The 19,704-nt window shown below is 37.1% G+C and overlaps 1 protein-coding gene across 3 annotated transcripts in view; it reads left to right on the top strand.

The window, feature by feature from the left end:
- STK24 (serine/threonine kinase 24) overlaps positions 1–17,717 on the top strand; it is a 57,029-nt gene extending 39,312 nt beyond the window's left edge. For all 3 annotated transcript variants that reach the window (XM_082075991.1, XM_082075993.1, XM_082075992.1), the window contains 6 exons: positions 4,621–4,806; positions 5,071–5,216; positions 7,162–7,285; positions 8,203–8,271; positions 11,495–11,631; positions 13,866–17,717. In XM_082075991.1, the coding sequence (XP_081932117.1) occupies positions 4,621–4,806; positions 5,071–5,216; positions 7,162–7,285; positions 8,203–8,271; positions 11,495–11,631; positions 13,866–13,902 (699 nt within the window). In that variant the 3' untranslated portion in view covers positions 13,903–17,717. The remainder of the gene's footprint in view (positions 1–4,620; positions 4,807–5,070; positions 5,217–7,161; positions 7,286–8,202; positions 8,272–11,494; positions 11,632–13,865) is intronic.
- Positions 17,718–19,704: the final 1,987 nt, after the last annotated feature.

The raw sequence follows: 19,704 nt of genomic DNA on the forward strand, positions 1-19,704 counted from the left end.
GGCCTGTTTCTTTCCAGCCTCATCCATGTCAGGAACTCACCGATACTGACTCTGGCCTAGATTGTTTGTAGTATTACCTCCTTCCCTATTTGTTATATTTCTGTAGAGAGGCTATTTAAAAATAACTAGCAGAGTTCTGTAGAGCCTCTAGAAGGTTAAATTACCCCAGATTCCCAGTCTGAAGGTTGAGTAAACCGTTTTTGTTGTGGATGGTGGTTTTGGTTGTGTTGGTGATTGGGGTTTTTTTGAGGTTTGGCTTCTGGGAATGGTTTTCACTTGGACAGTTGTGGACATATAAAGGTCTTGGATACTTGATCAGTTCCCTAGAAGGCCAGAGCTCAAGTTCTGAATGAACTAGAGATTCTTACTTGTGTCTACGAGCCTTTTGGCACTTAGGGATCAGACTAAATTGTGCAGACAATAGTTTTGCTGTTGTTTTACAACAATCACTTGAGAAGGCCAGTTTATTTTAAGATAGTCTTATGCATGTGCAAAAACACAGACATCCAAAGCTAACCTCATTTTCCTTCCGTAAATTGGGCATGCTTGAGAAGTGTTAGGCAGGGCTGTCCTCTTCATAGCGTGCTCCCAGTGAGGTGCAAGCAATTTCCATTATGTAGTTGTTGTGTTACCCAGTTTTGTTCTTTGGTCTGTCGAATCCTCTTATTTCCCACGTGTTCATGGGTTCCCAACAAATCCTTGAAAGTGCTCTGTAACATTCTCGTGGGCACAGTTTGTCTGCTTCTTTCCTCATTTACTGTATGCCTCACACCAAGTGTTATATTATTTATTCCTGCTTTTCTGATTGCATTAATATCTTTGCTCATGCTGACTGCTGAAATAACACAACAGTGCAAAACAAAGCAAAACCTAAGTTATGAACTAAAATTATAATACTAACCAGGCTAAAGGAAGGCAGATCCGACCTGAGCTCTAACATTGCCAGTTATTGCTATAAAGCACCGTTATCGCTTGTCTTAATATTATGGGCAGTTGCTGGATTTCCTGACCATGGCTTACACTGTATTATCAACATAACTCATGTAAGAACTATTATTCCAGTATAGTGATTTCCACTTTAAGCAGTTTTGGATATTAAGATACGTTACACCTACCCTGCATTTAGATATGCTTCTGAGTTAACCATCTAGTCAAACACAGATTTCAGATTTGAAGAGACACATTTTTGAGGAATTTGCTTGTGTGAAGCACTTAAAATGCCTTTGGTTAAAACAGTATATCTTTATTGTCTTTGCATTACTTTATAATATTGAAACATTCGAGTTCATGTTTCGAGACTGTGTAAAAGTAATAAATACTTTACATAAGATGTTGATCTTGAATTGTCTTTCCCCTCCCCCCCAGTGCATGTTATGGGAATCTATGTATATAATATATTTTATCTTTTGTTAAGATATTAAGTGTTGGTTTGTTTTTTTTTTTTTTCATAGATAAAAAATGTCTGTGTTTTTGAAAAATGCTGTTTTACACATTGCATGCTTTAAAAAAAAAAAGTCAAACTTATCAATGGCAAACCAAGTCCCAATTATGTTCCAAATACTGTGTTCTCAAGATTACATGAGGTTTTTTTGGACTGCTTTATGCAAATGTAAGCTGTGTATTCCTTAACTGCTGTACAGAATTTGCCCATTCCCAAACTATTTGTGTCCTTGAGATATTCCTGTTACTCATTCTCAGACCATATATTGCAAGGTATATTTACAAGGCATTCCAACAGTTTTCTTTATTGCCTAAAAATAATCAAGATACGTGATTTTTGACATAGATATTAAAATTTCAACAGCTTCTATCAGGCTTTTGTATATAATAATTCAGACTGATGTATCTGAGAACCCAGGATTTCTGGATGGCTTGTGTAAGAGGGTAAGTTAGCTATAACATTTGCATTTTAATGTGGTCAGTAGCTAATCTGAGAGGCATACTTGATAGCAAAAATTTCAACTTTATTTTTCATTTTCCCTCTTAGTTTATTTTTAAAGTCCCAGTAACCCATGGGGGTGATAAAATCTACCTGCTCCAGCTGTCATGGAGAGTTCCACTTAAATTTGAGAAGAAACTTCTTCTCAGTGAGAGTGCCAGAGCACTGGAACAGGCTGCCCAGGGAGGTTGTGGAGTCTCCTTATCTGGAGACATTCAAAACCTGCCTGGACGCCTTCCTGTGTAACCTCACCTAGGTGTTCCTGCTCCGGCAGGGGGATTGGACTAGATGATCTTTCGAGGTCCCTTCCAATCCCTGACATTCTGTGATTCTGTGAAATAGTAAAATGTCAAAATATGACTATAACAGTTATATTAAGGCTACTACCTATTTTTTAAACTTTTCCTTTTTTATTTATCTTTTTCCATACCATTTATTTCCTTCTCTCCACGCTATTTGTTCTTTGATATAATGTCCTCATAGGATCTTTCCCTTCTTTCTAATATCTGTTATTTTGGCCATAGTTCTTATCATGTTTTGATTCCTTTCCTCATTTGAAAGTCAGCATCTTTTCTTATTTTCTTCAATTTTCCCATATCTAGTTCTCTGTCCTTTCTACTCTATAACTTCTAATAGAAAAATAAATATTTAATTTTAAAATGTTTTCCTTACACTTAGCCTGTTTTCTTTGACTTACAAGAGCTTCAAAGCCAGACTAAATTTTACTCATTAGAATGGAAAAGGAAAGACTTATAACAGTACTGCAATACATAGTAGTTACCAGAAATTTGCTGACTCTCATCTGAAGTTGGAAGAATATTTTTTGTTCAAGATTTGAAACTGTAAAAATCATAACATGTAGTAAAGCTTAGTAATGATACGGTGCTGTCACTTCTTAAGGTCATACTTCTTCCTCCCCATTGGGGCAGACAAGTGCATCCTAGAAATGCCTAGCTGGATTCAGTGCAATCAGTACTCACATCCCTGTTTTGAAATCCTTTCTTACCTGTGAAAGGAGAGATTACAATTCCAGAGAAATCTGAGGGGTTTATTCTTGATGATTCCAACAGGAATGGGCCTCTAAAAACCCATCTTGGACTTCAAAGGGTTCAGTGCGCAGCTGAGGTTTGTTGGATTTTTTAGTTCATTTTTGTGGAAGAAGGTCACTGTAGCAGCAGAAAGTTATAAATATATGAGGAAAAAACTAAAGTATTTATATATATGTGTCTGCATGTGGATATCTGTGCACATGTAAACAGATAAATTTGATTTTTATATTCATATCTGCACATGATTCATCTGTAGCTGAAAGTCTGGCAGAAGATCTATCCATTTATATGGCTTTACTCATTCCTCTTCAGAAACTGAAATTCAGAATAAAATGGAAATAATAATGCTCAGTTGTTAACAAAAATACTCATTGCAGGTGATACTTTACTTTCATAACCAAGAAAAGCTTTCTTGCTAGAGGGAAGTTACTCACAGTTATACCCAGACTTGAGGAGAGTTTAGCTGCTAATGCTGCTATTAAGATAAATGAAACTCAGAGCTCATCTGCTTGTGTAATCCTGTGTGCTCAGTACAAGACAGCTCTTCTGTACATAGGTTAACAAAACATAATTTCATAAATTTGATGGCATCATGATTGGCTCAGATTTATTTTCCCCATACTTAACTTGCAAAATCAAGTAACTAAACTCTTAACAATAGAATACTGTCTGAACAAGGAAGAAGAAGCTTGTTTTTAGTCATGCAACGTAGCTGTGACAGTGGAATGGACGCCGACGTTGCAGCTTTCAGCCTGTAGTCCTGTATGAGTTAGAAATAATATTCTTCCAGAAAACCAGTATGTGTATTGGGGTGTCCAGTAACAATGTGAACAGAACTCATTGATGAAATTAAATGGTAACTCATCTAGCACTGGTCTCTGCTGCATTACTTGATTTGTCCCTCTAACTTGGCAGTGAGTCTTTGGATCTGTGTTTTACACAGGCATGACTTAGAGAAGTTTGATTGAGATTAGGCCTTCTTGGCCTACAAGACATGATTCACATGAGAAGGTCTATGAAGCAAATGAAGTAGAGAAGTGCTGTCGATATTTCCGAAACTACTTGGAGAAAATTATTGACATTTACAGTTAAATAATACTGTTCTAGACTGCATTTCTCTAGTCTGAGAATAAGAAACACCAGGAAAATTGTGTTCTAATGTATTAGATTTCTGATGATTGTACTAGCTGATGCTGGTTGAGGAAAAATTTTGTGCATGTTATAACATTTTCATTTATGCCAATATTTGAGGCTTGCCCCATATTTACATAATGTACTTGAGTATGGTGGATAGAAAGCTAGTTTATAACAACTGTACTGTTACTGTTTAAAAATAGTTGTGTTTCAAGATCAGTTGTAACTACTGGTGCAATAGCATTGATTTCAAAAAGTTTTAAAACTCCAGTAAGTAGAAGTGCTTTATGCTGTAGAATAAAATCAACCAAGGAACACTGGAAGATTGTGTACTGTATTTTATGTGGTTAGACACATAAACCAGACCATGTTATTGTAACAAGAACAATTTACATATGAAATGATTTACAGTAAAGTTTTAAAATCTACCTTTGCAAGCAACATTGTTTCTTTTCTTTTCTTTCTCTATCCTAATCTTAAAAACATTGTTTCTTACAGGCAGATATCTGGTCATTAGGCATAACAGCCATAGAACTTGCAAAAGGAGAGCCACCTCATTCAGAATTACATCCAATGAAGGTTTTGTTCCTCATTCCTAAGAACAATCCACCAACGCTGGAAGGAAACTTCAGTAAATCCCTCAAAGAATTTGTTGAGGCCTGCTTAAACAAGGACCCAAGCTTTGTGAGTTTCTGTCAGTATATAATAAAGAACTGGACTGGTTTACATGAATTACATGAATATGTGCAGTTCAGCTTTTCTAATATGGGGCAACATATTCACCAGCATATTTTTTTAAGATACTAAAATATATATTTAAATATACTAAAATATATTTTAAAATCTCACTTGTATCAAGACTGAAGTCTGGATTTCTTAGTCTTTATATTGAGTCACTTAACACTCTCAAACATAGTAAAATTATTGTTTTGTTGGTTTTTTTTTAAGAGACCTACTGCAAAAGAGCTCTTAAAACACAAATTTATTTTACGAAACTCAAAGAAAACTTCCTACCTGACTGACCTTATTGATAGGCACAAGAGATGGAAGTCTGAACAAAGTCACGATGACTCCAGTTCTGATGACTCAGATATGTAAGTTGGATGAGTTTGTAAACTATCCCTTGTAAAAAGAGGGCGAAGTAGTTATTTTTAGCATGTGTATTCCTGTGTTCTGTTATTTACAGCTTTTCAGCTTAGCAGCCTTGGTAAACTGATGAAGTCTTGATTTTAGTGTTGCAAGGGATTTCATGCAAATAAGTCAGCAAGAACAATTCTTCTGGCCTGTTCTATGCTACTTTCTCTTTTATGTAGGGTTTAGGGTCCTTCCTAGCCATATGGCCGACTGTTACTCCTATTGTGCAAGCAGAAGGTGGGCTTCACCTTGCATGGCCAGGTAGCAGTGTGCATAGGCACCATCCTGTGTGCACCTGGCTTCATAAGGAGGGGAGTTTTGGGATACAAACCATATTATCTTTGTTTTTTTAATGAGAAGTGTGGGGTTTTTTGTGTGTGTTTTTGGTTTTTGGCTTTTGATTTTGTTTTCAGGAAAGTTGTGCCATTACAGCATGATAGTCATGAAGCGTCAAATTATTGATTGAAAAAGAAGTGTTGTAAATGTTTCCAGATTTTGTTCCTTTCCAGTTTTTATTTCTGTCAGATTTTGATGGAGCTGTTCTATAGGTTCATGAGTTGATTTCTTTAGGAAACCACGTTACAAATAGTTATGACTCAGTTAAAAAGTTAACTTTGTTAGCCTAAAAGTAATTTTGAAAATAGTATCATCAGATTACACACTTTTGAAAATCAAGAGATTGCCACCATTTGTTCACAAATGGATTAAACTCCTCATAATAAGAAAACACAACTATTCTTCGCAATTCATCTGTGTGCTAATGGCAGTCATCAGGCTGGTTATGATTTCCTGACAGCTACTGCAGCTGTATATTTATCCTACATGATTAACAACTTCATGCCTTCTAGTGATCACAGTTCCAGCCCAAAACCAGGTCTGATTTGGAAGGTAAATTACTCGTCCTAAAACTGGTCCCAAGTCAGTTACTAACTGAACTTTGAGGTTACAGTTCCTTGTTCCTGTGGAATATCAAACCAGTTTTGGTGGCTTGGCATAGGAGAGTAGTGGAACTAGAATGATTATTGAGGGCTTGTGAGACAATTGAACGTTATGTCTAAGCCTACTTTCCCCTGCTTCCATAGCAGCGCCTGTATTAGATGTGATAAAAGTGTGAGTTTATTTGGCAAGCTGGAATACGAACTTTCCAAATCAATAAATATTTTTCTGTTAGATTAACTTGCTAGAGTTAATTTATATAAAGAAGGTAGACCTGCCTCTTTCAGTGACAGCCAGTAGTTCTGTGTGACTTCTAGCAGAAATCTTGGAGAGTTTTCTTACACTGGTCACATGCTTTTGATATGAACTTGAAGAAGGATATTTATATGTATGGTAGTGAAAGGAAAAATGTAATGCAGTGACTGATTAGTATCTGCCTACATATTTTTGTTCTTTTAACTTAGTATTTTTTTCTATAACTCCTGCTATGCCATCCACAAAAAAAGATTAATTTATGGTGGTGTAGTTTGTTAAAGCTATGTTGTATCTGTACTGTTTTAGCCATTTTTTTGGGGTGGGAAATTTACCTTGCTAATGGGCTGGGTATGAACTATTTGCCTCAAAGGTATTCTAAGCTAGTGTTTTAGTTTTCAGATAGCTATAAAAGACTTCATGGTACTTATGTATGTAACATGGGAAATGTTTTCAATCTGTAATGCCTCTCTTTCTTTTTGAAGTTAATTTAACATTTAGTGAAGTATATTGGTTTCATTTTTTAAATCATTAATGATTTAAATTAATAAATTACTTTTCATACTTGTGTTTATACTTATTAACTTTCACAATAGAATCCTGATTTTTGTATTGACTCTGCTTTTTATGTTTAGTGTATATATTGAATGAACATGGACAATAATGTGTAGGCAATAAAACTTTATTTCTTTTTTGGTTTTTTTTTCTCTCTTAAAGTGAACCAGATGGTCAGGCTTCAGGTGGGAGTGATTCAGAAGAGTGGATCTTTACAATAAGAGAAAAAGACCCCAAGAATCTAGAGAATGGAGCAGCCCAGCCTTTGGAGTTGCAAAGAAATCAGGTGCTTAAAATATTGACTGTATTATACAAAGAGATTTAATAATTTAGTGGGATTATAACTTTAACAGCATTTAAATTGTAAAACTTTTACAACTTTTGCTAAAAATGTATATTCTACAGTTGCCTTTCACAAAGCCTTTTGAGTAAGTCTTGTAGTTTGGGTATTCTGTAAATGTGTCCTTTTGCTGTAGCTTGTGAAATATGTGCCAAAATATTTCTGTAGTTGGTGAAATATTACCACTGGGGGAAGACCAGGCAGTATTTTATTAAACAAAAATCTTCCTACTGTGAGGTAAACTTCAACCACTACTGTAAAAAGCTAGCTGGGGCTTTGGGGAAGGCATTCTGGTCTTTTAGGAAAAAAGACTACAACATAGCAAAGAATAGAAAGTGCATGTGTCCAAAAAAGCAAGAATAAGAGATGTATAGGAGCTGTTCCATTATATTTTCTTCAGCCTCTGTGGCCAGGACAGGTGGTTGCTACCCTGGCTCTGAAAATTCTGTATGTGTGCGCCTATCAGAACTGGAGAAATAGAAGAATATTGTATCATGTGGGAGGAACCCAGTAAATATTAGCAAGTCTATGATCTAGTACATGCTCAGTAGGATTGTGGGTTCTTTGATTGTGTGGGGTTTTTTTAAATTATTATTATTTATAAGTTTTTAATTTATTTTTATTTTTATTTTATTTTGCGTGTATTTGGGGTGCTGCTGCCTTAAATTTTAATTCAGCCTCCATTTTCCAGAGTGCTTTGAAATAGCCTGTTGTAGAACATTTTACATATTTGTATATACATAGAAACAGATTTTTCTTAAAGGGTAGCGTGTTGGAACTACTTTTTTCTTTCATTAGAAACAATACAATGAGGATGCTTTTTTTCAGAAATAAAATTGGTCAGAATTTTGTTTTCTTTAAAGGATAAGGATATCCCAAAGAGGCCTCTTTCCCAATGCCTGTCTACAGTTATATCCCCTTTATTTGCAGAGGTAAGTTCCTGCTTTAAAACTTAACAATTCCAGGATTTATGTCTCTGAAAATCTGAAAAACATGGTGAATGACATTTAAGTTTTCTACAACCCATTTGGAACTTGATATGTTACAGTTTTAGCTGTACCCTTTGCTTTCATGCATGTCTGCTTTTGAGATCTTTGGTTTGCTTCTAATACTTCATATGCATGGTAGCAACATCAACCACGCTAGCCTACAGCAATAAACATGAAAAATAAAAACGTATGTTAATGTTTGGATTGCAGCATTCCATTTTTAACACTGCTTTATCTCTTTATCCGTCATTTTATCTGTTACAAATTTCAAGTTCTTCAGTGTTCCAGGGTATGGCTGTGGACCAGATCAGCAAGGACTGAACTTTTGAATTGCAGTGTTGAAAACACTGAAACCCATTTGAATTCTCTATTTTTAATATTTTTTTTTAAATTCTTAAAAACAACTTGAAAAAAAATCATATGAAGGGAAAGCCAGTTATTTATGAAGATGTGATTATTTTAAAATGTTGATTGAACTCTTAAGAGAAAAACCCTTCCATCTCACCCTATCTCTGATAGGAAAAAGATTTATTGAAGTAATGATTTCAATTATTGTAACTGTTACAGAAATAGAGAAATCGTTCTAATAAAAGGATGCTGTCTTAATTTAGTTCTAATCAATACAGTCCTGCTTCAGAGGATTATCATCGAATTTTGGATGATGGTCATTAAGAATATTGAGCACTTTCGACTCCTCTTCCGTGCAATTTCTAGTGAAATGCCACAACTTTTCCAGACTGTTCCAGGATCTCATTGCAGGGTCTCCTTTTACTTACAGACATGGCCACTGTCTCTGCTGTCTGGAGGAAGCCTTATGTTACATTGTCAGTGTTCTATTTGTTTAGCATTCAAACCACAGATATCTGCACCTTTAGGAATTACTGCTAGCTAAATTAGTGAGTTATTCCATGGAACTCCTCCAAAAAGAACAAAGCTGGCCATTCAGAGCTTTTTGTCTTCACGGAGGCTTTCAAAGCTTTTGGCACAGAAGACAGGTGCAATAACCAGCTGCTCTCCCTAGGTAATCATACAGGGAAAGATTGTGCTCTGCATCCTTCTTCAGTTGAACTTGGATACAATTTAGGAGCCTTGGCTGAAGAGTCTTGCTCAGCTCTGGGGCCCTACATCTCTGTGTTGCTGTGAGTAATCTGAAGCTTGGTGCACCTCAGCAAAGCAATTAAAAAGCAAACAACAAAACCCCAAACCCCAAACAAAGCACACCCCCCCCCAGCCCCTCCCCCAATAACAGAAAACGAAACACACTTTGAAAATGAACGAAGTTGTCATGCTTGTCAAATAATTGTGATCTTCAGTGACTAGTTACTTACCCTGATGTGGTTTTTCTCCTGATCAGAGGACACTGCCTGAGTACTGCATGTGGTGACTCATTCTGGGTTCCTTTTTGAAGATCCGGAGGCATCCTTTGTTGTAATGTTCACACAATTGTCTCCTCCTATCATCTTGCCCTCAAGCTGTGACTTCCCAGTTTAGACTAAGAAAGAGTTAGTTATTACTGGGAAAAGAAAAGGTGGTTTTCTTCCTGTTACCTGTGCTTTAAATCTTTAAATGCAAGATCCCACTCTTGAGCATCCTGGATGTAATGAAAAGAGAATACAAGCAGCAGCCAAATGGTGCAGGAGCCTTCCTAACTGCTGTGGTCATACCTCAGCCTTTGTATACACTCTTGATTTCATTTTGTTGAGACTGAAGTTCCTCTCAGGAGGGTGCCCTAACATACCTATAAGCCATCGCTAAATATGGAACTAGAACAATAATTATTTCCTTTATGTTTTTCCTTGCAAGACTCCAATTCCTTTTTAAAGAAAAACCTTTTGTCAATGCTGATGGCAATTCTTGAGCTGTAGTTCCTGACACCTGTTGAAAGTTCGCTTCAGAAAATCTTTACTGCTTGGACATCTCTGAAGAATTTTATTGCCACTTTGTTCCCTCTGGAATGTCTTGTACTACACTGAACTCAAAATCATCTTGATCTATTAATTCTGCTTTCTGCTGCTTTCTGGAGATCATGCTTATTCCATGTGAGAATCCCCTGTGCCAGTAGGGGCCAAATGTAGGGCCAGAAGACTAAGCATGCCCACATTATATTCCAGAAGGTGGCACAAACTTTCCATTTATTCAAGCTAAGCTTTTGTTACTGGCAGTAATGGCGTAAAGGCAGACTGGCTATAGATCCAGCATTTGGATATGACTTAATTGGATAATTTGTAGAGAGATATGTAGAAAAATATTTTGCTGTTCTTCACTTCTGTGTAAACAACTCAAACTCTTTGCTCCAAAGCACTCATAAGCAGTTAACTTTCAACTGGAACATTTTTTCTTTTTTCTTACACGAGAAATGACTTTGATTCTATCCTTCTTAAGAGGATGCCACAACACAGCTCTTGACAACAGCTGTCATGGTAAATGTGCATAGAAACTTGTAAATGCAGACATCCCACCTGCTAGGGAAAGTCCAGTTGCTGAAAGAAGGCCATGCCTGCATTCACCCTTACTTCTAGTAGCACGAGACTCTTTTCCTAGGAAGCCCAGGCCCTGCAGAGAATTTTTAATGTTCTTTTGTGAGTTCTGAGGAAGAAAGCATTTTACCAGCCACACTTGGTATGTTAGAGCATCTCCTACATAAACGAAGCACTGAGACTGTCCCTCTGAGCCCTGCGTTCCTCCTAATTGTGGGATCCTTTGCTTTGGAGGCAGATGAGAGAGTGCTTAGGGTGCTCTGGTGCTAGAGCCGACAGGCTTAAAGCATTTTTCTAACAGTGCTTGCACAAGTGCACCTGCAGTGTATACATATAAGCTATAGGTATAGAAGTATGTATACTAAAGTATGTATGAGCAGCACATCTTGAAACCGAACAGCTACAGGTGTATCTTTCTTGGAATACATTGTCATAATTTTTGATGGTGAGCACGCAGAAAAGGATATGTCAATGACTGAAGACCTGTGAAGATGAACAACATGGTGATGACTACTGCAAAGACTGACCTCAGGATGGAAAAAGTCTTCAGGATGTGAGGGTGTATAATGAAAGTCAAATGCTGACACTGTGGACACTGGCAGTCACTTCTTAACAAGCATTTGCATTATGTTGTTTCTAGAATATTTTTGAATATCTTATTAATGTATCTCTTCCTGTTTTTCTTTCAGTTGAAAGAGAAGAGTGAAGTGTGTGGTGGTAATACGGATTCTATAGAAGAACTGAGAAAGGCCATTTATTTAGCTGAAGAGGCTTGTCCGGGCATTGCAGATAACATGGTGTCACACCTTGTGCAGAGGCTTCAGAGGTAATGAAACTAATTCACTAAGGGTTACAGAAAACTGCAGATCTGATTCTACAGACATTTGACTAGTGTTAAACTGAAATAATTAATTTCTGTTTATAATAGAGGAAAAAAACACTTATGCTTACAGTTTGTGCAATTAGTTGCTTAGTAGGAAAAAAAAAAACCCTAATTATATCAGCAGTTCAAATTTCTAGCTTCAGGTGATAGCCCATATGTATGTTCATCCTGTTGGTGCACATGTTGTGTGTCAAATGAGACTGCACAGCCTCTTCCCTTTGCATTTCATCTAAGGGACATCGATGCTTTCTTAGTGTCTGGGTGTATGTTGCAGATGTCCTGTGTCACTCTTAATTTCTTTTACTCACTTTGACAAATGGACTGTTCCATTAGTTGGTGTTTCAGTCACATAGTACATGGTTCCTTGTTCACTCATTAAAGATGGCCTCTTGGTGGCACCTCCAAAACCAATCTTTTGTGTTGCTTCAAAAGGACAAATTTCATAAGAGATTTTCTAACTGCCTAGGCTAGGAATATATTCTTAACAAACACTCAATTTACTGTTCTTTTAAGTACCACACAAGAAAAGATCAGGGGTATACATTTCAGAATTACTGCTTGAAGAGACTTTAAATGCAACCTTGAGACCAGAAGCCCACAGCTATTGTGAATCTACACCATCCAGGTTGAATTGCTTGGAATTCACACCTCTGAAGTTAAACCAGAGGATTGCCAGGCTGACGCTTTGTCATTCAGTAAAAATCAGTGCCAAGAAATCTGCAAGCAATCGCGTTTCTTGCTTCCTGGGCTGTAAAGCATGAAGCCCACTCAGCATCTCTAGTGCTAAAATATCGCTCCTGATTCTTGTTTTAGTTGATCCTGGCAGGCTTGAAAGAGTTTCTGGAGCTTCCATATCCGTTCCAAAACTGACCCCAGTCTTTCATCAACCCAATATTTCAATGTCAAATTTCTGTCTGCCTGGTATATGGCCTTCCTGGAACTGGAAACCTCAAAGACTTGATGCTGCAATTGAAGCTGAAAATGTCCACGTGGAAACAGGCTTTCACTGGGAACTTCTTCTGCAGATGCTTGAGATGATCTTACTTATTCCAGTCATGACAGCAACAGTCATCATTTTTATCCTAGCAGATATATAAAGGGCTCTGCAATCTAACTCCTTAGTATTTTGGTTTCCTTCTGTTCCCCTTCATTGGACTATTGCTGTTTTTCTCAGTCATAGTGTCTTATTATAACAGTGCACGCAGGCATTCTCTTTGAAGGAGAGAGAGAAATATTCATAGAAAATGTTTGTTGATGGGTGACATCTGGGTGAACTTTCTTTTATTCCAGGGATGATATTCAGGATCATGACTAGCACCCCTTCTAGAAAGTGAGTGAAAGAAATGAATGGCAAGATCCCACCCTAAAAAGGAGTTTTAACCATTCAATAGCTTAGTAGGTGTCCCTTGTAGATAAAGCTATTTTTGGAATTAGTTGACTTCTGAAAAGATAGTTTCTTCTTTTTTGAATACTACCAGAAATGTGACCCATTACATCATTAAGTTATTTATTGTATCCACTTGCAATATCCTCTATCTATTGAAGGGAGTTCCTCAATTACGTGTTTCTAAGCACATTTTCATTCCTCTTATGACTAGTTAAACTGAATTTCCTAAATTTGTCTGAATGAATTAGTTGGGACCATCAGAAGAAGTGCCCAATAATTTGAGTGAATCCATTTATCTTCCCCCTCCAGTTTTGATCTCTGTTGTTTGTTTGTTTCTTTTTAATAAAATTTACTGAAAGCTTAACATGACTCGAATGTGTGCCACTTCTTTGGATAACTTCAGAATCTGCTTAGACCAAAAAGCATGGGGTTTCTGCCCCCTGTAGTATTTTGGAAAGATTATGATGTAAACTTGCCAAGTAGGAGAGTTGGAATCACAAAACGTTACCCCCAGTATACAGAATTCTTACATCCTCATACACTTCTTGGTAACACACTTGAGCATGGGTTGTTGCTATTCATTAGAAAAGCAGAGGTTGCCTAATACATGTATTTTACGTGGTGTTCACATCCACAGCTTTTGTCTGTAAAGTGTGACAGCATCGGTGGGTGTCATTCTGCAAGGAAAAAGGCTGGAACTTTAATAGCATCAAACAGAATAACTTTTAGTTGCTGCTTGTTGCAGAGCATTGTTCTGAAGGTCACAATGGTAACTGTTTCTTCTCCTCAGATACTCACTAGCTGGAGGAAGCACTTCATCCTACTGACTTCTGACTTCCTGACTTCTAAGGCAACAGAGATGCCACAGTGTCTGCGTTGAAGGCGCGCACCCTCATGTTGTTCTGCCCCTCAGCCACTGGAGTGTCCTTTGGTGGAAGGACATTCCTAAACGTGCAAGAGTGAAAATGAAGTCTCTTGCATGGAGGCAATCTTTTTCAGCTCCTTAAAGCTATAATTTTTTTTAATGATAATGCACATATTCCAGGGAGGTGTCTTTTTGTAAAATCTGAAATGTATATCTAGGTTTGTGATAGAGATATTGAAGATATTGGGAAACCTCAGGTATCTTGCTTTAAGAATTCCACTGGGAGATGGAGTGTGTTTGTTGGAATCGTGTACAGAAATGTATATAATGTCTTTTTTTTTAACTGAAAGCCTTTCAACGCTCATAAGGAATCACTGTGTACAAAATGGTAAAGTGCTTCTGTAGATAATGTTAGTGGGGTAAATATTTGACAGGCCATAACTGAGTATTGCCTTGCCTTTATTACATGTAAATTTTGAATTATGTGATAAGTGAATCTTGGTTTGATTTTTGTATGTGAAGGATTTGCCATTGAAAGAGATAATCCTGTACTATGGAACCTTCTATTCGTACCTCAGCAAAGACACAATTTTATTCTGTTTCTCCAGTATTTCTTCCTTTTAATCTATATTCTGAGCGTGACTATCTAATTATGGTACTACTTCTGGTTGTTTTAAATTTAATACACCTCGTCTCTCAAAGCTTTAAATTTAAATTATTGCATTTTCTAAAGAATGAGCTCTTTCATATTTTCAGTTTTAAATTGTGCCAATGCAAATTCTGAACCCTACGTACTGTTCAGCTTTATTAGTAGTTATTTCTGAAGCTTGTAGTGAAATTTAGAGACAATTTTTTTTTCACCTAAACATGTTTGAATGCTCACATGAATAAATCTTTATTATCTGCATTTATTCTGAAATATCTCATTAAGATGTTGGCTCTGAGACAGTGGCAGATATTTCTTCATCATGCTTATTTTTATCATTAAAATGAATGTCATGTAGGGTAAAAGAAAAATTATCCATAGATTCAATATTCAGTCTTGCTGCCTAAATCTGTGCATCTCTATACCACGAATGACAGATTTTAGACAGAAAGACTGAGCCTGAGTGTTGTACCCTATGTCCTCTTACTGATCTCCCCAGAAGAAAGTTTCTTCTTGAAAAATCTGAATCTTGAACTTTCCACTGTTCCTCTGAGTGCTCTTGGATAGCTGACTTATGCTTTTATGGTTCTTGGAAATAGTAATGTTAGTTACCAAAAAGCGCCACTATCAACTGTGTGTTTGTTTTTCACAGTATTACTCTAAGGTTTACCTTGGTTTGTTTTGCCAAGGCTATTTTTAGGTGCTTCTTATTCTGGTAGCTGAGAGAGCATTTTTGCCTTGTTTTTAATGAAGAAATTGATGATTTTATGTTTTCCATGACAATGAGGTAACTGATTTGTTTAATTAAAAATATAGATACCAGTTTTGGAACAGAAAGGATTAAAAGTATAGGCATATCTTCCTGGTATGGTACAAAAAGACCTGGGTTCTCTAACTGTTCTGGAAGCTGGTGAGGTCTCCTTGCAGGACTTCCTCTCACCATGGTAGCCCTTATTCTATGCATATTCATAGCCTTAATTATTAATGAAATAATTTAACAGAGGACACTGTCATGCTAACAGAGTGATGAAACATCTGAGCAGGTTGACACAACAATGGAAAGAAATGGGTCTGTGTGTGCTCATTCTCGTAGCCATAGTCTTAAACACAACGTTTGTCAGAATTTTGAGGTAATGGTTTTCCTTTATGGCTGAGGGAATTTAAAGTAAATTGAACAATGCGGAAGTTTGAGCAATGGTTTATAACTTCTCTTTGATCAATAGCTTTAAATATTTTGGTTTGTGTGCTCTTAATGTTAAGGATAGGCTTATCCTTGAGGAAACAAATGGACCTCTGCTGTTAGGAAATGTGTGTCTGGGAAATTCACCTGTTGAGGTCTCCACATTAAAACATTCAGCCATTCACTACATATGTGCTGTTACAGCACACAGAAATAAACAGTTGTGTTTGCATTTGAAATACAAATAGATTAATCAAAGCTTTTCCCCAGTCATCTGTTAATGTAATGACTTTACTTCCCCACTAAATCTCTGGGTTCATGGGCATCTCCAAGTAAGTTCACTTTAAATTTATGGTGCTGGCGGGAATCTCAAGAATTTCCCCATCAGAAAATGGAATGAAATTGAAGGGTACACTGCTTTTGAGCAATCATTTAAAAAATTATACATACAGTTGTTTTGAGTTGCGTTTTAATTGTATTCCAGGACTCTCTGTTGAGGATATACTTCTTTGAGTAGATTGTGACAGAATTTGCTTGGTGAATGTGTCCTTTGGTTTAGGAGCTTAAGATGAGTCAGACCTGCAGCAAGGGCAATTGGCCAAAAGGCTGAGACATTTAGAAAAAGACAAGACCTCATTTATGGTACAATGTGTATTTTTATATGTAATATATAGATTATTTAAATATGGACTATATCTTAAACTGAGATTCACTGCAAAAAAGCGTGCTGTAACTTGAATGTAGAATTACAATTATTTGCTACTGAAAAGTATTGATGCTTTAAAAATCAGATCTCTATCGGTAACAGAAGAGGAGCTTCATTTGAAAGAAGCATGGCCTCAGTTGCTGAAAGACATGAAGTGTATGGATATTTTTGAGAGGTTGTTTCATGTGAAAAACATTTCTGTGTTATAATGTTGCACTGATAAATTTTCTGTGCAGGTAGTACTTCTTCACTCAGTCTTGAATATACTAAGCAACGAGCTATCCTGATTTATGCAAACATTTAAATTAGTGGAACTGCTTATTTGTCAGGGATTTCAAGATTAGGCAGTAAATAAATAATCAGTCATTTGAATTGAAGGCTTGCTTTTTGTAAGTATATCAAATGTGTAATCTATTTTTTTAAACTTAATTTTCCTCGCAGTTGCACTTTGTAGTTGATCACCAGGTTACTAAAGGATGATGGCATGATCACTGTAGTACAGAATGCTTTTGGTGTAATAAGCAAGCAGCTCTTTCTCAACATTTTGCACGTGTCCGTGTGGGTATGGACTGATGGACCAGTGGAACGATGTGACAGCGATGTTCTGGCCTTGCTGCAGAGGGCCGGGCCAAGGGGGAAGGTAAGAGCTGGCGCCAAACCGCAAAGCAGCCGGCACCTTGTGAGCTCCTGTCCTGCTTCATCCACCCCAACTCCTTCCTCTGCCTCTACTCTTACTGCACTTGTGAAATGTTTCTTTTAGCTCTTCCTACTTTGCGTGGCATTCTGTATTATTTTTTTCTAAACAATGCAGTTTGTAATGATTTTACATAAGCTTTACTTTTAAGGAAACGTGGTTTTGCCTTCAAAAACGTCACCATTGGAAGATGATCAGAAGTGCTAATAAGCACAGTTGTAAATGCAAGGATCAGTACAATCGCAAGTTATTTTTGTAAGTAGCTGGGGAGGACCTTAAAGTATAGCACAAATCTGCAAGCTTGCTCTTTTTAACTGTATTTTGCAGATGTGCTGGTAATTGCACTGAGCATATGCAGTAGACAAACTGTATGTAATGGTTTCCTGCCTTCTTTTAAAGCATGATTACAGAGGACAATTGACGTGTATACCTTGTTTTCTGTAATATTGCTGCCTGTCTATAGCCGTGTATTTACATTTTACTTTTGTCACTCTAACATAGTAAAACTCCTTGTAAACTACATGACCTAGAAATAAAGAAGGAAAAGTTTAATGAAACTTTGCCATCTGAGTGGTCAGTTGAGACTCGGGTACGTCCTCCAGGAGGGGCTGCTCTTGGCGCGTTTCTAGCTCCGTGTGTCAGTAACGTGGTAAGTAGAAAGCTTGTAAACCCGTGTTTGGTTTGTTCTCTCTGAGTTTGCACAAGAGAAAACTCCTTGTTTAAACTCAAATAATACTTTCTGCATATTTTTTTCTCTTAGGAACTTTGTAAGCTTATAGCTCACAGATGGCCTGGCCATGTAGGAAGTTTAGTTCTTTTCCTGATTAAGGATGTATTTTTTAATCTACACATTCAAGTGATTGCAAATGTACTGCATTGGTTAAATATGTGCAGTTCTGTATTACAGTTTGTCCTATAGTAAGACAAAGTACCAGTTTACACAAAGCAACAATTTAAAACCTGCTTTGTGTTCCCCATCCTGCCAGCCCAGTTAAACCGATGACGGGCTCACATCAAGTGGCATTGGCTTAACCCCAAACATCACAACTTTAACTACCCGTACAACCGAGTGGCAAACTGTGTGACAACTGCATTCCTGACATCATATTTCATTGCTGTTTTCTGTTAAAAAAGTGTCACATCAGTGCCATTTTTTTTTGTTGTTCTCTAGCAATGTTTCCAGGCTGGGAAGGGAGGGTTGTTTGTGTGTATCTGTGCATCCGTAATTCTGTTTTCTTTTGAGAGAGGAGACCACATACTTTATCCTGTGTAAAAAGGAAAAATGGTCAAAACTGGGCTTTTCAGGTCCTGCTTGTGTCTCTGTTTTGTTCTTGGCTGATGGAACAGTGGGATATTGCCCCTAATTTTGGCTCTAACATGAGTTTTCCTTGTGAGACTTCTTTTCTCTAGTCAGAGACCTTTATCAAGATCTCTGTCACAGCATGCATTTCCCTACCTGCTAACCTGTCTTTAAGCCTGGCGTTCTTGGCTGGTTTTAGCTGAAATTACAAACAGATTGAGGTTTCAGCAATGATTAATTAAAATACTGTGAAAATAGATGGGCCCGAGGTATACTAACTTTCATTAAGACATACTTATTAAGTCAGAAAGCTGAGACATGAGGAAGCTGCTTGGCTTTGTGCAAAAGAATCCTCAGGAGTCCAGGCTTTGTTGATCTCATTGCGTGTGGAGCAACTGCAATGCAATTAAGTTTTTCTTTTGCTTTTTAGGTGTTTGTTATTTGAAGCTGAAAAGAACAAATCTCTTGGAGTGACCAGTTTCAGGTTGCTTTTCACCAGTGCTTAAACATGACAATGGTGTATTTGGTCATGGCTGGTAACGTGGCACAGAGCGACCCTACATCCCTCCACACCCCACTTTTGATTAGATGGGCAGCAGTATGGTGTGAACTGGGATTAAAAGAACAAAAGTGGTGATATGTTACAGCATTCTAGTGAACCATGAGGTTTATTCATACACATAGACACCAACTGATTGTAAGATGCAACTGTCAAGACCGTTGCTTTTATTCTCCTCCTGTTCTTTCAGTTTTGGGTTAACCTTAGGAATAAAGAACTACAAAAATACTGAAAAATGACAGTAGTTCAATCGGTTCCTTTAAAAAAAAAAAATCACACTGGTAAAGAAGGGAAAATGGCTTTTCTGTAGGAAAAAAAAAAAATACAAAAAGGTGAAAACATGGAACAATGAAACGGGTGGGTTCCTTGTTGTTGCATCCGCAGCCGTGTCATGATAAACAGAACTGTGTCTTCATCTTTCTTTGCCTTAGATGTTACAGAAAACTTATTTTCCAAGCTTAGTTCGTGTGAAAATGAAACATACCTAGAAAAGGTGTTATCGGATTTCAGGACTGTAAATAAAAGCCTTTCTTTTTAGAGCTTCAAAATACACAACGGCAGCAGGTAGCACTAACAAGATTGTATCCCACAAGGCCCAGTGATCTGAAATAAAACGCAGTTTTAGCTGAACTAAGGGCATGGCCCTTGAGAGAATTGCCATTAAAAAAAACATCTTCTC

Source organism: Streptopelia decaocto (assembly GCF_964273445.1).
Source record: "Streptopelia decaocto genome assembly, chromosome: 1".
In the NCBI taxonomy this organism is placed as follows: domain Eukaryota; kingdom Metazoa; phylum Chordata; class Aves; order Columbiformes; family Columbidae; genus Streptopelia; species Streptopelia decaocto.